General features: G+C 41.0%; 1 protein-coding gene across 1 annotated transcript in view; it reads left to right on the top strand.

Annotated features, from left to right (window-relative positions):
• Nucleotides 1-18,437, top strand: part of lrp1bb (low density lipoprotein receptor-related protein 1Bb) — a 314,777-nt gene that overhangs the window by 115,567 nt on the left and 180,773 nt on the right. Inside the window, exons 32-39 of the mRNA XM_060930558.1 lie at nt 8,965-9,105; nt 9,757-9,882; nt 10,161-10,292; nt 11,725-11,859; nt 11,970-12,099; nt 14,180-14,306; nt 14,458-14,609; nt 14,941-15,065. Of these exons, the coding sequence (XP_060786541.1) occupies nt 8,965-9,105; nt 9,757-9,882; nt 10,161-10,292; nt 11,725-11,859; nt 11,970-12,099; nt 14,180-14,306; nt 14,458-14,609; nt 14,941-15,065 (1,068 nt within the window). The remainder of the gene's footprint in view (nt 1-8,964; nt 9,106-9,756; nt 9,883-10,160; nt 10,293-11,724; nt 11,860-11,969; nt 12,100-14,179; nt 14,307-14,457; nt 14,610-14,940; nt 15,066-18,437) is intronic.

Raw genomic sequence — 18,437 nt, 5'->3', positions numbered from 1 at the left:
AAGTGCACAACTGAAGCTTTTTTTTTTTTTTGTGTGTGTGTGTGTGTGTGTGTGTGTGTGTGTGTGTGTGTGTGTGTGTGTGTGTGTGTGTGTGTGCGCATGTGTGTATGTGTCAGTGTGTGCATCTATCTTTTTGTCCCAGTCTAGGTAAGCCTGGGGGTGGAAGGATGATCATGCAGTCATGTGTGTAGGTGTCTGAGTGGGTAGTATTTGGAGAAGAGTAGTTTCAGAACTTTTGTTTCACTGAGCAGCAACTCTGCCATAAACTCTTATCTGCTTGTCTGTTTACTGGTTTACGCACATACTTTAAACTTTAAATGGCTTCTCACTGGTAGAACACACATTTCACATGCAGAATGATATCACTAGTGTTTAATAGGATCTCTGGAGAAAGTAGACAAAGAGTCTTAGTGCCCAGGAAGAACAGGTGAGGTTCCCCCCCAAATACCTTTGTTCTTTCATCATGTACATGACACAATGCAGCAGGGACTCATTGTAATGTACAATGTTGCTTTCAACCATATTGATCTCTCATTTGTTAATTACCTGCTTGAAGTGATAAAAATAAACCTATTAGGATTCTGTAGTTGCGGCTTAGCTCATTCAAGGTTAATCAAAGGTATTGAACTGCTATGGAACAAACAGCTCCTTCCTAGCCCTCTGATTTTCAGAATCAGTGCAATCGATTAACTATTTGAAACACCGCGTCTGGGTGTCCTGAGCCGACACCCTGTGCAAATTGAGTGAGATTGTGATCTAAGATCTTTGGCCTGTATCTTTGCCATTTCTCTCCCAGCGAGGGTGCCTTCATTGAAGAGATTTACCAAGGTTAACCATCGTGCCATGTTATCAGTTTATGCCCTTATAAAGCTGTTTCATCTGCAGAGCTGTGAAAAAAAATGCTATCTGATGGTATTCACCTGCAATACAAATGCCCATTTACTGGTCAAGTGCAGAGCGGTGATGACAGACAGGTCATATCATTTCAAAGAAATGCAGAGGGAATATTCCATTTACAAAGCTCCAGCATAAAATGGGGTTAATATACAGTAAATACTGGTTGTTTGATTAATATGCATTTTGCTTCTTAAAAATCCTTAATCAATCCATGAAGAGGAAGTCAAAGACGATGATGACTGTAGGAATTAAAGTTTGCTCCCTCCCTGGAAGCTTTAGAAAGATTTGGTGTGAGATGTAGTGAGAGCTCTTGGTTAGATCATGTGACTTCCCTTCATCTGTAATCAGATCAAATGCTTAAAGCGGAAATTGTTCTTGATGAGCTATGCTGTAAACCACCCGCCACTCTGGATGCCAACAAATGTATGCTGTCAGTGCTGATAACCCTGGCATGATGTTTGGAGGCTCAAACATTTCACAGGCTATTTGTACGCCACATTTTTTTCATTTAATTTCACACAATTATTTAATCACAGCTAGATGCAAGTTTCTTCTAGGCCATGTCTAAACCTATGCACAAATGTCTTGAAATACAGAAAGTGTAATAATTTTACACATCTGCCTGAGAGAGAATTCCAAATCTTGGCATTTCACCTCCTATGTAACTCTAGCTATCTTTTGTTCCTATTTTTTGTTTGTTTGTTTTTTTTCTATTTTTAAGCCTTGTGCAAGTTACATACTGCATATAATATTTATAGACTAATCAGCTATAACATGTCCTCCTTCAAATCTTTCTTTTTCCTACAACATGACAGTAACAGTGTTGTCAAACTATGAAAAGCATACAGTTAGGTCCATATATTTGGACACTGACACAAATTTTCTTTTTTTACCTGTTTACTGAAACATATTCAAGTTATAGTTATATAATGGACATGGACATAAAGTCCAGACTTTCAGCTTTCATTTGAGGGTATCCACATTAAAATTGGATGAAGGGTTTAGGAGTTTCAGCTCCTTAACATGTGCCACCCTGTTTTTAAAGGGACCAAAAGTAATTGGACAATTGACTCAAAGGCTATTTCATGGGCAGGTGTGGGCAATTCCTTCGTTATGTCATTCTCAATTAAGCAGATAAAAGGCCTGGAGTTGATTTGAGGTGTGGTGCTTGCATTTGGAAGATTTTGCTGTGAAGAAAACATGCGGTCAAAGGAGCTCTCCATGCAGGTGAAACAAGCCATCCTTAAGCTGCGAAAACAGAAAAAACCCATCCGAGAAATTGCTACAATATTAGGAGTGGCAAAATCTACAGTTTGGTACATCCTGAGAAAGAAAGAAAGCACTGGTGAACTCATCAATGCAAAAAGACCTGGATGCCCACAGAAGACAACAGTGGTGGATGATCGCAGAATAATTTCCATGGTGAAGAGAAACCCCTTCACAACAGCCAACCAAGTGAACAACACTCTCCAGGAAGTAGGCGTATCAATATCCAAATCTACCATAAAGAGAAGACTGCATGAAAGTAAATACAGAGGGTTCACTGCATGGTGCAAGCCACTCATAAGCCTCAAGAATAAAAAGGCTAGATTGGACTTTGCTAAAAAAAATACATCTAAAAAAGCCAGCACAGTTCTGGAAGAGCATTTGTTGGACAGATGAAACCAAGATCAACCTCTACCAGAATGATGGAAAGAAAAAAGTATGGCAAAGGCATGGTACAGCTCATGATCCAAAGCATACCACATCATCTGTAAAACATGGTGGAGGCAGTGTGATGGCTTGGGCATGCATGGCTGCCAGTGGCACTGGGTCACTAGTGTTTATTGATGATGTGACACAGGACAGAAGCAGCCGGATGAATTCTGAAGTATTCAGAGACATACTGTGTGCTCAAATCCAGCCAAATGCAGCCAAACTGACTGGTCGGCGTTTCATAATACAGATGGACAATGACCCAAAACATAAAGCCAAAGCAACCCAGGAGTTTATTAAAGCAAAGAAGTGGAATATTCTTGAATGGCCAAGTCAGTCACCTGATCTCAACCCAATTGAGCATGCATTTCACTTGTTAAAGACTAAACTTCAGACAGAAAGGCCCACAAACAAAGAGCAACTGAAAACCGCTGCAGTAAAGGCCTGGCAGAGCATTAAAAAGGGGGAAACACAGAGTCTGGTGATGTCCATGAGTTCAAGACTTCAGGCAGTCATTGCCAACAAAGGGTTTTCAACCAAGTATTAGAAATGAACATTTTATTTACAATTATTTAATTTGTCCAATTACTTTTGAGCCCCTGAAATGAAGGGATTGTGTTTAAAAATGCTTTAGTTCCTCACATTTTTATGCAATCATTTTGTTCAACCGACTGAATTAAAGCTGAAAGTCTGCACTTCAACTGCATCTGAATTGTTTTGTTCACAATTCATTGTGGTAATGTACAGAACCAAAATTAGAAAAATGTTGTCTCTGTCCAAATATTTATGGACCTAACTGTATATGTCATTATTCCAATGCATTCTCACCCTCTCATGTCTTTTGAACAAATCCAATAAGACTTATGTGTACAACCCCGATTCCAAAAAAGTTGGGACAAAGTACAAATTGTAAATAAAAACGGAATGCAATAATTTACAAATCTCAAAAACTGATATTGTATTCACAATAGAACATACACAACATATCAAATGTTGAAAGTGAGACATTTTGAAATTTCATGCCAAATATTGGCTCATTTGAAATTTCATGACAGCAACACATCTCAAAAAAGTTGGGACAGGGGCAATAAGAGACTGGAAAAGTTAAAGGTACAAAAAAGGAACAGCTGGAGGACCAAATTGCAACTCATTAGATCAATTGGCAATAGGTCATTAACATGACTGGGTATATAAAAAGAGCATCTTGGAGTGGCAGCGGCTCTCAGAAGTAAAGATGGGAAGAGGATCACCAATCCCCCTAATTCTGCGCCGACAAATAGTGGAGCAATATCAGAAAGGAGTTCGACAGTGTAAAATTGCAAAGAGTTTGAACATATCATCATCTACAGTGCATAATATCATCAAAATATTTACTGTGCATAAGGGTCAAGGCCGGAAAGCCATACTGGGTGCCTGTGATCTTTGGGCCCTTAGACAGCACTGCATCACATACAGGCATGCTTCTGTATTGGAAATCACAAAATGGGCTCAGGAATATTTCCAGAGAACATTATCTGTGAGCATAATTCATCGTGCCATCCGCCGTTGCCAGCTAAAACTCTATAGTTCAAAGAAGAAGCCATATTTAAACATGATCCAGAAGTGCAGATGTCTTCTCTGGGCCAAGGCTCATTTAAAATGGACTGTGGCAAAGTGGAAAACTGTTCTGTGGTCAGACGAATCAAAATTTGAAGTTCTTTATGGAAATCAGGGATGCCGTGTCATTCGGACTAAAGAGGAGAAGGACGACCCAAGTTGTTATCAGCGCTCAGTTCAGAAGCCTGCATCTCTGATGGTATGGGGTTGCATTAGTACGTGTGGCATGGGCAGCTTACACATCTGGAAAGACACCATCAATGCTGAAAGGTATATCCAGGTTCTAGAGCAACATATGCTCCCATCCAGATGGCGTCTCTTTCAGGGAAGACCTTGCATTTTCCAACATGACAATGCCAAACCACATACTGCATTAACTACAGCATCATGGCTGCGTAGAAGAAGGGTCCAGGTACTGAACTGGCCAGCCTGCAGTCCAGATCTTTCACCCATAGAAAACATTTGGCGCATCATAAAACAGAAGATACGACAAAAAAGACCTAAGACAGTTGAGCAACTAGAATCCTACATTAGACAAGAATGGGTTAACATTCCTATCCCTAAACTTGAGCAACTTGTCTCCTCAGTCCCCAGACGTTTACAGACTGTTGTAAAGAGAAAAGGGGATGTCTCACAGTGGTAAACAAGGCCTTGTCCCAACTTTTTTGAGATGTGTTGTTGTCATGAAATTTAAAATCACCTAATTTTTCTCTTTAAATGATACATTTTCTCAGTTTAAACATCTGATATGTCATCTATGTTCTATTCTGAATAAAATATGGAATTTTGAAACTTCCACATCATTGCATTCCATTTTTATTTACAATTTGTACTTTGTCCCAACTTTTTTTGGAATCGGGGTTGTAGTTTATACTTATAAAAGTTTTACAGTGTTGCATAATTAAAAAAAAATGCAATTTAAAATTTTTTCACAAGTCAGAAATATGGTAATGGAAAATGACAAACAAACGTATGGTACAGTGCTCAGCGTAGTAAATCAGTACACCCCCTTTGAAAAGTAACATTTTAAACAATATCTCAATGAACACAAACAATTTCCAAAATGTTTACAAGACAAAATTTAATATAACATCTGTTTAACTTATAACGTGAAAAAGTAAGGTTAATAATGTAACTTAGATTACACATTTTTCAGTTTTACTCAAATTAGGGTGGTGTAAAAGTGAGTACACCCAACAACAAAAACTACTACATCTAGTATTTTGTATGGCCTCCATGATTTTTAATGACCACACCAAGTCTTCTAGGCATGGAATGAACAAGTTGGTGACATTTTGCAACATCAGTCTTTTTCCATTCTTCAACAATGACCTCTTTTAGTGACTGGATGCTGGATGGAGAGTGATGCTCAACTTGTCTCTTCAGAATTCCCCATAGGTGTTCGATTGGGTTCAGATCAGGAGACATACTTGGCCACTGAATCATGTTCACCCTGTTCTTCTTCAGAAATCCAACAGTGGCCTTAGATGTGTGTTTAGTCATGTTGGAAAAGTGCACGACAACCAAGGGCACGGAGTGATGGTAGCATCTTCTCTTTCAGTATAGAGCGATACATCTGTGAATTCATGATGCCATCAATGAAATGCAGCTCCCCGACACCAGCAGCACTCATGCAGCCTCACATAAGGACACTGCCACCACCATGTTTCACTGTAGGCACCATGCATTTTTCTTTGTATTCCTCACCTTTGCGACGCCATACAGTTTTGAAGCCATCAGTTCCAAAAACATTTATCTTGGTCTCATCACTCCAGAGTATAGAGTCCCAGTAGTCTTCATCTTTGTCAGCATGGGCTCTGGCAAACTCTAGGCTGGCTTTTTTGTGCCTGGGCTTTAGGAGAGGCTTCTTTCGTGGACGGCATCCATGCATGCCATTCCTCTGCAGTGTACGCCATAGTGTGTCATGGGAAATAGTCTCCCCAGTTTGGCTTTCTACTTCTTTAGATAACTGCAGTGAACTTGCATGCTGATTTTCTTCAACCCTTCTCATCAGAAGACTCTCCTGTCGAGGTATTAACTTTCGTGGACAAACTGGATGTCTCTGTGAGATGGTTGCAGTTCCATCTTTCTTAAATTTTTGTACCACTTTTTCTACAGTATTCTGATTGATAAATAAAGCTTTGCTGATCTTCTTGTAGCCTTCACCTTTGTGGTGTCTCATCTCATCTCATTATCTCTAGCCGCTTTATCCTGTTCTACAGGGTCGCCGGCAAGCTGGAGCCTATCCCAGCTGACTACGGGTGAAAGGCGGGGTACACCCTGGACAAGTCGCCAGGTCATCACAGGGCTGACACATAGACACAGACAACCATTCACACTCACATTCACACCTACGGTGAATTTAGAGTCACCATAAAGCGGCTACAGATAATGAGATGAGATGAGTTAACCTAACCTGCATGTCTTTGGACTGTGGGGGAAACCGGAGCACCCGGAGGAAACCCACGCGGACACGGGGAGAACATGCAAACTCTGCACAGAAAGGCCTTCGCCGGCCATGGGGCTCGAACCCGGACCTTCTTGCTGTGAGGTGACAGCGCTAAGCACTACACCACCATGCCGCCCCCTTTGTGGTGTAAAGAAATTATTTTCTTTGGGGAATTCTGAAGAGACAAGTTGAGCATCACTCTCCATCCAGCATCCAGTCACTAAAAGAGGTCATTGATGAAGAATGGAAAAAGACTGATGTTGCAAAATGTTGCCAACTTGTTCATTCCATGCCTAGAAGACTTGGTGCTGTCATTAAAAATCATGAATATACAAAGTACTAGATGTACTAGTTTTTGTTGTGGGGTGTACTCATTTTTGCACCACCCTAATTTGAGTAGAACTGAAAAAATGTGTAATCTAAGTTATATTATTAACCTTATTCTCACGTTATAAGTTAAACAGATGTTATTTTAAACTTTGTCTTGTCAACATTTTAGAAATTGTTTGTGTTCATTGAGATATTGTTTAAAATGTTACTTTTCAAAGGGGGTGTACTCTTTTACGCTGAGTAAATGTACATAGAAGATCAAGAGTTCATAACAGAGCAACCAAACCTCCTTGATCCTCAGTCTTGCACGGGTTATTTTGGTCTTCACTGTGTGTAATTTGTTTTCTCAACCACAAAACGGGAGAACACACACCAGGGCTAAATTCAAACTGACTAAACTGCATACGGGCAAACAACCTATGACATCTATTTATCTACGTTTCCTTTCCCACAATATTAGTTGTGTTGAAAGTACTTGTGCCTGTCTAAGTACCTAGTGATGATGAGATGTGCACTAATATACAGTATTCTGCAAAAGTCTTAGCCACCCTTTTTTTGTAATACAAACTTTTTGTTATAGGTTTCTATTTTCTGACTTCTATGTTATTGAATCAGTACAAAAATATTTTAGAGTTCCAAATGTTCGTTTTCCAGCACAAAATTAAATGTTACAGAGAGAAAAAAAATGTATCTGAGCAGCATATTACTTAAGAGACCACTTTTCAGATTAAAAAAGAAAACATAATGAAGGCTACTGGGTTTCTCATCTCATCTCATTATCTGTAGCCGCTTTATCCTGTTCTACAGGGTCGCAGGCAAGCTGGAGCCTATCCCAGCTGACTACGGGCGAAAGGCGGGGTACACCCTGGACAAGTCGCCAGGTCATCACAGGGCTGACACACAGACACAGACAACCATTCACACTCACATTCACACCTACGGTCAATTTAGAGTCACCAGTTAACCTAACCTGCATGTCTTTGGACTGTGGGGGAAACCGGAGCACCCGGAGGAAACCCACGCGGACACGGGGAGAACATGCAAACTCCGCACAGAAAGGCCCTCGCCGGCCACGGGGCTCGAACCCAGACCTTCTTGCTGTGAGGCGACAGCGCTAACCACTACACCACCGTGCCGCCGGCTACTGGGTTTTTTTCTGTAAAATTAAGAATTAAATGTGACAGTCAAAGTGTCCAGAAGAACTGTGGCTGGTTCTGCAAGATGCTCAGTAAAACCTACATCTCATTTCCTTATAAAACTGCACTCACTGTATCTGAGACTACTATTTTTTTTAAGCAAAGGGTCATCTCACACCAAATATTGACTTTGTTTCATTTATTATGGTTTACTGCTATAGTTTTTTTTTAATGTTGAAACATTTAATTTCATTATTTTTAATGCATTTTTGGCCTACAGCATTTCTTTATTAAGGCTTTTACACAGGACTGTACATTCACTGAAATCCATACTTTTTCATAGATTGCATTTCACATAGTATTTTTTTTTCCACTTTACCAAAGTGTCTAAGATCAAGGTCACCTTTCCAGACTGCTGAGAATGTGTGCTCTATAGCCTTTATTCTAATATCCCTAGTCACCCAGTGTGTCAGCACTGTCTGCCTCTCTGCAGCAAGCAAGCACAGTTCAGGCTCCAAGCCAAGAACAACCTCTGTGGCCCTTTGTTGCACACTGTGCCTGAGTAGGAACAACACACAGACTGCTATCTACAATGATGTTCTGACATTGGTCGCACTCCGATGGCTCTATGAATGGAGAAACCTCTTCTCAGACCAGGGCATTGTGCCAGGCTGTTCTAAACACTGCTTCATTGACTTTCTTATAGACGGGGACAAGCACAATGCCTTGGCCCTATCTAATGTTGTTATAATTTACTAATGAGCTGGAGCAGACCCATGGGTGCAGTGCTCATGGAATGAGCTTAGATGCATGACAATAGCTTATACCCATGGTCAATGAAAGATTCATATGGTTTAACAGGTGGCAAGCTGTGGTGGGCAGATGACGATCTGGCGCAGTTAGGCACATTGGCAAAGCGAGATGGCCGCGGCCTTGTGGCACTGCGCAATAAGACCAGTGGAGTGGTTCACATGAAAGTGTATGACCGAGAGGGTCAGAAAGGTAAGCTGCAAAGAGATGTGTTTAAAAAAAAAACCCTAGATCTTTATGTAAAGGAGTTACTTTGAAGTGTGCTAATGTAAATTAAAATGGCCTGTGAAATTAGATGTAAATGAAAAATAATGGCTGGCTGGTTTTTTCAAGGGTTTTAATTTGATGTTGATTTATTCCTGCATAGATTATAATGAGTAACATTTACAGTTTATGGTTGGACTATTACATTAAGTTTGATAACAAATCCTCCCTTTCTTTTTCAATATGTAAAAGTGTACTGTAGATTTATCGGTGAATCACTTTTCCATTTTCTGAGTTATTAGGCAAATAATTCAGGGTAATGGCAGGTCCATTAACAACGTTGCCGTGGATCCCACTAAACTGTCCACTTGAATAAAGAATGACCATTAAGCAGCCCTGATGTATATCTATTCAGCCCCTAAACTTTGCAAGCAGCAGTTAGCATCTCTATTCATATTCTGCTCTGTCTCATTACTGTCTGAGACAGCTAAGGACTGATCTCTTTGGGAGCACAGCAGGGTACATGCTTCCTACGTGCTTCTCTTCAGTCATTCAGGCATTATTATAAACTAAAGGCACTAGTTTGGGAATCATCCTTTGACGTGTTCAATTTTGTGGGTGTTGTATTGCATTTTATAGGGAGGAATGCCTGTCAGTTGAACAATGGTGGCTGTTCTCAGCTTTGCCTACCTACGTCGGAGAATACTCGCAGCTGTGCGTGCACTGTGGGCTACAACCTGCGTGCTGACCGCCTCTCCTGTGAAGGTATACACATAGTTACAGTGATTAAGCAGTAGTAAAATGATAAAAATATGGGCATGCTTTACTGCATTAAGACAGAAATTAAAAATGCCATGATATGAGGGTCATATCTGAATCATGGGTCATAATACTGACCGTTTTTTCTTAATTTGTCACTTTTGCCAGCTTGTTAAGGAAATGTATGTTTCTAAATAGTGGGACTTATTTTCCATTATTATGCGATAGTATCAGATATAATTCACTGCAGACTATGATTTGTTTGTGTGTTTATTTCATGTTAGGTCTGAGCACCTTTCTGATGTATTCCGTGCATGAGGGAGTGCATGGAATCTCATTGGACTCAATGGATCATACAGAGACACTGATGCCCATCACTAGCACGTTGTTTGCTGTTGGGGTAGACTTCCATGCCGGTAAACATCCATCATTCTATCTATTCCTGTACTGTCTCTGTCTTAGCCTTTATCTGTACATGTGTGTGGTAACTTCCCTCAGAATTCTTGTGTTTCCTTGCTCTATGATCTGTGTGTTCACATCAGAGAAATGTACCACTTCCTATTCATCATGTTTTCCATGTTGTTTACTGTCAGACATGCAATCTAATATTAGCTGCTCAGTTTTGTGCCTGTATAATGGCAATATAATATGTTGGTATATCATCTTTTGTAGAGATAAAAGGATGAGATGAGTTAAGTAAGTTAATGCCGGAGGCGCCACAGATAAATGTTCCTTCATATCTTCTAAACCCAGTATCACAAGGGGCTCACTGTAATGTATTGGACAATCCATCAAACAGAAGTTGGGTGTAGTAGGCACAGCTGTGAAGGAACCTGGTGTTGTGCTGGAAATTTGAGTTTCTGCATTATTCATACCCCCAATAGGCTGCTCTGTAGTGAATTTGTCATTGCTCAAATGCAACATGATTGACCCCGTTGGCTGAAAATGCAATAGTGACATGACGAGTGAGTGCAGGACAAGCAGTCTTTGTGTGATGCAACAGAATAATTGAAAGTGAGCAATATGAAATCGGTTTCAGTTTCCATAAGTGGATCAGCAGTGTACTGTCTGCACAACCGAACTGCTTCTCACAAATTACATAATGAAAGTTTAAATGGATGAACTGAGCTGAGAGATAGTGTCCTGTGCTGTCCCCAATTTCTGTGACCAAGGAGGCACAGCTAAAAGTGCTGACCTCAGCCAAAGGGCAGTGTGTACAGATGGTCAGTCTGTCTCTTCTCTGTAAGGACAGCATGTTCCAGCTCAGGTGATCAGGCTGAACTTGAGCCCAGCTCAGCCCATGACAGCTGAATCCATTCGCATAGCTTTTGCATCCCATTATTAAGCAGCTTGCTGGAGTATGAAATGGATGCATGCCTTCCAGCTGGTTGTCGTCATGTGTTCGAGATCCATTATCTGGATCTAAATTCTGCATTCATAGAAGACTGCATTTGTAGAAAATAAACTAAACACTACCACACTACAGATTTATGTGGAGAAAACATTGAAGCTGATTTGTGTGCTAGTAAATTCTGCATTTGACTCCAGTGAGAACCTCTTAGTGCAGGAGACAAGCATATGCAACAATTTATGTAAATCAGTTATGGTTGTAGGCTCTCGCATTCACCATCATGAATTCAAGGTTTGTTTGTTTGTTTTTGAGAGAGAGAGAGAGAGAGAGAGAGAGAGAGAGAGAACTGGCAAAAATAACAGTAAACACATTACACAAATACAGTATACCTGCTATTCCATGCAAAGGAATTATTAAAGATGCAGCATGTACAAAAGAGAAGCATCTTGCATTCAATATTTGAGCTCCTGTTGTGAAATATGGTCTCCTGTCTACAGGCAATGACACAGTCTACTGGACAGACATGGGCCTGAACCGTATCTCTAGGGCCAAGAGAGACCAGACGTGGAGAGAACACATTATTACTACCGGTATCAGCAGAGTGGAGGGCATCGCTGTAGACTGGATTGCTGGTATCATTATACTCTACATCAAGTGACCATGATTGTTGTAAAGTGTTTCTTTTGAGTGCTACTCCATCACAGACTTCAGATTAAACTTTATGTTGATTTTCTCCATAAAGGGAATCTCTACTGGACAGACCATGGCCTTAACCTCATCGAAATTGCTCGGCTGAATGGCACGTACCGCTCTGTGGTGATCTCAGAGGGGCTGGACCAGCCAAGGGCCATTGCAGTGCATCCACAGAGAGGGTATGTCACCGTACCAGAGAGCCTTCAAAGCCAAGATAACACATTGATTTTCTCACCAAAAATAAATAAATAAATCATCCTCACGGGCATCATTGGAATGGGCAGGTTCACAATCTTTGCCCTTTGGAGCTGTTTCTCAGTGGAAAGAAATTTATTTGAAATTCAGGGTTTGGTCCAGTGAGCTGAACATAGACTGAAAAAACAAATAGTTTGTCCCATTTCTGGTATGATCAAAACTCATTTTCCAAATATATCAATAGAAATTAAATTTCTGTTCATTAAGGAAATGAAAGGTACTTTACTTATGTTTACCATTTTATTTATCAGTTCATGAATTGAGTCAGCAAGGCTATGAATCCTTCCTTCTTTTAGTGTTTTAGTGTTTAGAAGTTAAGGTAATGTTAAGGTACATCAAGATTTTCCATTCTTGGTGTTTTTAATAGCCTAAAGTTTAAATAGCTGTGTGTCATCTATTATAGGAGAGATCATCTGTTGAGTCTGCAGCATAGCTAGGTTTATCAAGAGCTAAATTATAACTTAAACAAATATATTATAAAAACAAATATAATAATTTGAACTGTGTACATCAAGAATCTTGCTGAAAATTATTTTCTACAATTACACAGATATCTTGTGTTTAATCAAATTTCTATCCTGTTGCCATTTTACAACTATTCCTGATTTTTTTTTCAACTGAAATACTGTATGTTTCTGTTTGGCACCTATGTCAACCACAAATAAGTTAGACCATTTTAAAATCAGGTTTACCCCCCAAAAGTGAAAAAGGAGAAAATTGCATTTAACAAGCATTGATAGGCAAAACAAACCTCGCCCGGCAGCACTTATTTTATACCTATATATTGATAATGGTAATATTTCCTCAATCATCAGCTGTCAGGTTATAGTCCTATGAAAATCCATGACCTTGCGTTTGACATTTCAAAGTCATTCAAGATCAAAGGTCATGGTGGCAACTGAAAGCCCATATGGGACTTCTTACATGTTGATGATGGTAAACATCTGGCTATCATGAATCATTTTAAAGTTATAGCCCTTTGAAAACCCATGACCTTCAGTTTGACCTTTCAGGGTCACTCAAGGTCAAAGATCATGGTGCCAAATGAAAGCCCATATGGCACTTCCTATAAGCTGATAATGGTAAATAGCCATCAACCATCAACCGTTTTCAAGTTACAGCCCTCTGAAAATTTGTGACCTTGAGTTTGACCTTTCAGGGTCACTCAAGGTCAAAGATCATGGTGCCAAATGAAAGACCATATGGGAGTTCCTGTATACTCATAATAGTTTACGTCTGTCTATCGGCAACCGTTTTTGAGTTATAATGGAAAATGTTATTTTGACTGAAAGGTTGACCTTTCTGGTGACCTTCACCTTGACCCGATTACCCCCAAAATTAATCAGGTAACTATGGACCATTGCCCACCTACCCTGAAAATTTGAAGTCAATCAGTGCAACCGTCTAGACGTTAGATTGTTAACAGACACGCAAACAAGCAAACAAGCTGATTGCAATACCTCACCCCCGCTTACTCCGTCGCAGGCAATGTAAACATTCCACTCCCAACTCCACCAAAACACTGCCCTCACTCTACTCAGGGAAAAACAACATTACTGCCCAAAAATGATGAGTTTAAAGTAGGAAATGAATTATTACTTTGATTATCATCATCATTATCATCATCATCATCATCATCCACATAAGTTTCTGTCTCATCACCTGATGAAAAAGTCACTGTCGGCCTCATTGTCTTTTCCCTCCACTGTTCTCTGTTTGTCCTATTAGCAGTGTGGAAATAAACACTGGATCATTCAGTCAGTTCTGTTCTGTTGAATACCTTTGGAATCTTTTTATTACTTCATTTAATTATTTAAAAACCATTTCAAAACCAGAAATTTTTCATTATTTTTGTAGTATTTTTCAGAATTTAGTTGCAGTGACATCTGAAGCATTTTCCCCATACCACCATGCATATGCTAAAAAGTATTGATTATTAAAATTTGATAGAATTTTAATATAACTGATGGCCAATTTGTGTCATCTTCCTCTGTCACTGAACAGCTACCTATTTTGGACAGAGTGGGGGAAGAATCCCTGCATAGGCAGAGCACGGCTGGACGGTTCAGATCAGGTCACGCTTGTTAGTTCTGGCATTGCTTGGCCAAATGGAATTTCCATTGACTACGAGGTACGGTAAAGTGCTCCATCTCTCTCTCTCCATCATGCTCCTTGATACTTCCAGCCTCAGTCTTGTTCCTCATTCCTCTTATCCTGCTGATGATAAAATGGACCTGTACAAAAGAAGATGAGCTGATGTGCATTTTCAAATTGCTTTCCAGGAAAATAGATTATATTGGTGTGACGCTCGAACTGACAAGATAGAGAGGATCAACCTTGAGACTGGGGAAAGCCGGGAGATTGTACTATCAGCCGCCAATGTGGACCTGTTCTCTGTTGCTGTGTTTGGGGCTTACATCTACTGGTCTGACAGGTAATTTATTATTTTACTAAATGCTGGGCTTTCCAAAAGTGGCCCACAAAGCCAGCTGCTAGAGTCTTAGAGGTTTAACCTCTTCCATGCAAGGACACTGAGAGATCTGGCATAATGCTCTGACATTCCCTCAGCAAGATTCCTGACTTTATGAAAATTTAGCAAACTTTTACTAAATGTCATTTTCAAGGTGAGGTTTAGCTTGGCTAGTGTTGCAGATGCAGCTGGCTTGTGAATTTAATTAAGCTCCATCTCTTTTAATTATATAACTACCACTGATTATACTGATGCCAGTTTTAATTTCCTGTTTTTGCTGTGCTAATTGTGGCAGAGCTCATGCCAATGGTTCCATTCGCCGTGGGCTAAAGAATGATGCCAGTGAGGCTGTGACAATGAGGAGTGGTCTGGGTGTCAACCTGAAGGATGTGAAAATCTTTAATAGAGGCCGGGAGAAAGGTTGAGGTTTCAATTTAATGTTTCCTTTTTTCTTTTAATGTTTTTTGTTGCAGCTCTTTCTTTATTAAATTGCTCCAAAACACAATTTAGATTACTGTGTCCAGGGCCACTGAGAAATGCTTTGTCATTAAAACTAGCTTTAAATCCACTATCTATCTGGGATACCACTGCAGTGACATAGTCACTCTGACAGCTTCAGCCATCAAAGTCTCTAGGGAAGAATTACAGTAGTGGTTTCCCATTGCCTTCTACTGAATTATTATAGAGGTTTTCTCCTCTCAATCATTCTCACACACACACCTAGGGACAATTTAGAGTAGCCAGTTAACCTAACCTGCATGTCTTTAGACTGTAGGGGAAACTGAAGCACCCAAAGGAAACCCACACAGACACAGGGAGAACATACAAACTCCACACAGAAAGGCTCCCGTCGGCCACTGGGCTCGAACCCAGAACCTTGTTGCTGTAAGGCGACAGTGCTAACCAACTACACCACCATGCCACCTTAAAGGAACAGTCCACCGTACTTCCATAATGAAATATGCTCTTATCTGAATTGAGACGAGCTGCTCCGTACCTCTCCGAGCTTTGCGCGACCTCCCAGTCAGTCAGACGCAGTCAGACGCGCTGTCACTCCTGTTAGCAATGTAGCTAGGCTCAGCATGGCCAATGGTATTTTTTGGGGCTGTAGTTAGATGCGACCAAACTCTTCCGCGTTTTTCCTGTTTACATAGGTTTATATGACCAGTGACATGAAAAAAGTTCAGTTACACAAATTGAAACGTAGCGATTTTCTATGCTATGGAAAGTCCGCACTATAATGACAGGCGTACTAACACCTTCTGCGCGCTTCGACAGCGCATTGATACGGAGCTCAGATATCAATGCGCTGTCAAAGCGCGCAGAAGGTGTTAGTACGCCTGTCATTATAGTGCGGACTTTCCATAGCATAGAAAATCGCTACGTTTCAATTTGTGTAACTGAACTTCTCATGTCACTGGTCATATAAACCTATGTAAACAGGAAAAACGCGGAAGAGTTTGGTCGCATCTAACTACAGCCCCAAAAAATACCATTGGCCATGCTGAGCCTAGCTACATTGCTAACAGGAGTGACAGCGCGTCTGACTGCGTCTGACTGACTGGGAGGTCGCGCAAAGCTCGGAGAGGTACGGAGCAGCTCATCTCAATTCAGATAAGAGCATATTTCATTATGGAAGTATGGTGGACTGTTCCTTTAAAGCCACTAAACAATGAATTCTGCACTGATTCATTTCTTCTGATTTTTGTAGAAATACAAAACATTTTTAAAATACCCAGTATATCTTATTTTCATCTAAATAGCATCATAGATGTGCAAAACTCATATTATGTTAAGTGTGTGTTTGTGTGCAGCCATGTGTAAGAGTCCATGGGTGCAAATAAGTTATAGAGAGAATGGGAATTCTTAATTAACACACACTACCAGTCAGGTTTGGACATAGTTGCTCTTAAAAGGTTTTTCTTTATTAACACTGTGAAATAATGCAGTGGAGTTCTGGGAATTATACTGTGACCAAGAAAATTGTTAAACAAATTTATATTTTTAGTTCTTAATAGTATCCTTGAAGTGTACAGTTCTGGAATTTCTCAACCAGCTTCCTGAAGGAACTTCACCAGGAGGCTTTTCAAAAAGTTCCGAAATAGGCCAAGTGCTTATTTTCTGCTTCTCCCAAGTTCTAAATGAAAAATTACATATATTGAAGCAAAAACTACTTCAGAAATACAGCCATTTTTGAACAACATGATACGCAGGCATTAACGTCAATAATCCTTTATCAATATTTCTTTAGGATAACTAGTTACCTTAGTAGTGCATTACTCTATTTTTAAATCATGTGTGATAGGAAAAAAAAAAAGATTTTTAATGTTACTGGAACTCACGAAATTTGATACAGTTGCTTAAAAAATAATTCTTTGATTCATCTTCAGTCGAAGTTGTACCCTAGTATTTTTCACTAGCCTATCCTTGGAACACTAGATGTGAGGCAGGACTACACCCTGGATGGGATGCAAATCCATCACAGAACACCATGCATAAACACACTAATTCATACATTGAGTTGGGTTGGCTTAGCCAATCCAACTATCCATTGATCAATCCATCCATTATCTGTAGCCGCTTATCCTGTACAGGGTTGCAGGCAAGCTGGAGCCTATCCCAGCTGACTATGGGCAAGAGGCGGGGTACACCCAGGACAAGTTGCCAGGTTATCACAAGGCTGATACATAGAGACAAACAACCATTCACACCTACAGTCAATTTAGAGCTACCAATTAGCCTAACCTGCATGTCTTTGGACTGTGGGGGAAACCGGAGCACTTGGAGGAAGCCCACACAGACATGGGCCCGTGTAGTAGAACATGCAAACTCCACACAGACAGGCCCTCATTGGCCACTGGGCTCGAAACCAGGACTTTCTTGCTGTGAGGCAACAATGCTAACCACTACACCACTGTGCTGCCCCCCAATCCAACTACTAATATGTATTTAGGAGGAAACTGGAGAACCCAGAGGAGACATGGGAAACATTCTGCACAGTAATCTGAGATCAGGATAGACCTAAAACGAGGGTTATGTATATAACCGCGGTTCTATGAGTTTCGGATGACCGCCAGAGGCGGTGCTTTCAGCACATGGATATCCATCACACGAACGTGCAGGTCGAGTAATAGTAACAACAAAGTCACGTGTGACCTGGGTGACGTCACCCCGTGACCCCGGCATAAAAGACCGGTAAACCCAGGAAGTGACCTCTTGGCAAATCTTCTCGTGTACACTCCGAGTGACTGCCAAGCTCTGGCGGTCATCCGAAACTCATAGAACCGCGGTTATATACATAACCCTCGTTCTATTTCGTTTCTACTGACCGCCAGAGGCGGTGCTTTCAGCACATGGATGACTAATACCAACCAGGTCATGAGGAGTGCCTACCCGTACCCAGTGCTGCTGCGACGGGCCTGGAATGACAGCCGTCGCCACAGGATTATGTGGGACGACATTAAGACGGTAAAACCTGGTGAAGGTGCAGCTGGAAGCCCAGGAGGCTGTGCTGCATATGTCTGAAAGGGGCACGCCCTTCAGTGATGCCCATGAGGCTACCACGCCCCGTGCAGAGTGTGCCCTGGCAGCCGGAGGAATCGGGAAGCCACTGTGCCTGTAGGCATGTAATATGGCCTCGACTATCCACTTGGATAGCCTCTGCTTAGAGAGCGCCAGACCCCTCGACGGTCCTGTGTGGCACAGAAACAGGGCATCACTCCTACGGAAGCCCTCTGTACGCGACACGTACACCCTGAGGGCGCGAACTGGGCACAAAAGTTCCGACCTCTC

The sequence above is a fragment of the Neoarius graeffei genome, chromosome 9, assembly GCF_027579695.1.
Source record: "Neoarius graeffei isolate fNeoGra1 chromosome 9, fNeoGra1.pri, whole genome shotgun sequence".
Classification (NCBI taxonomy): domain Eukaryota; kingdom Metazoa; phylum Chordata; class Actinopteri; order Siluriformes; family Ariidae; genus Neoarius; species Neoarius graeffei.
The sequence above is the reverse complement of the archived record's forward strand: the minus strand, read 5'-3'. Positions and strand labels throughout refer to the sequence as shown.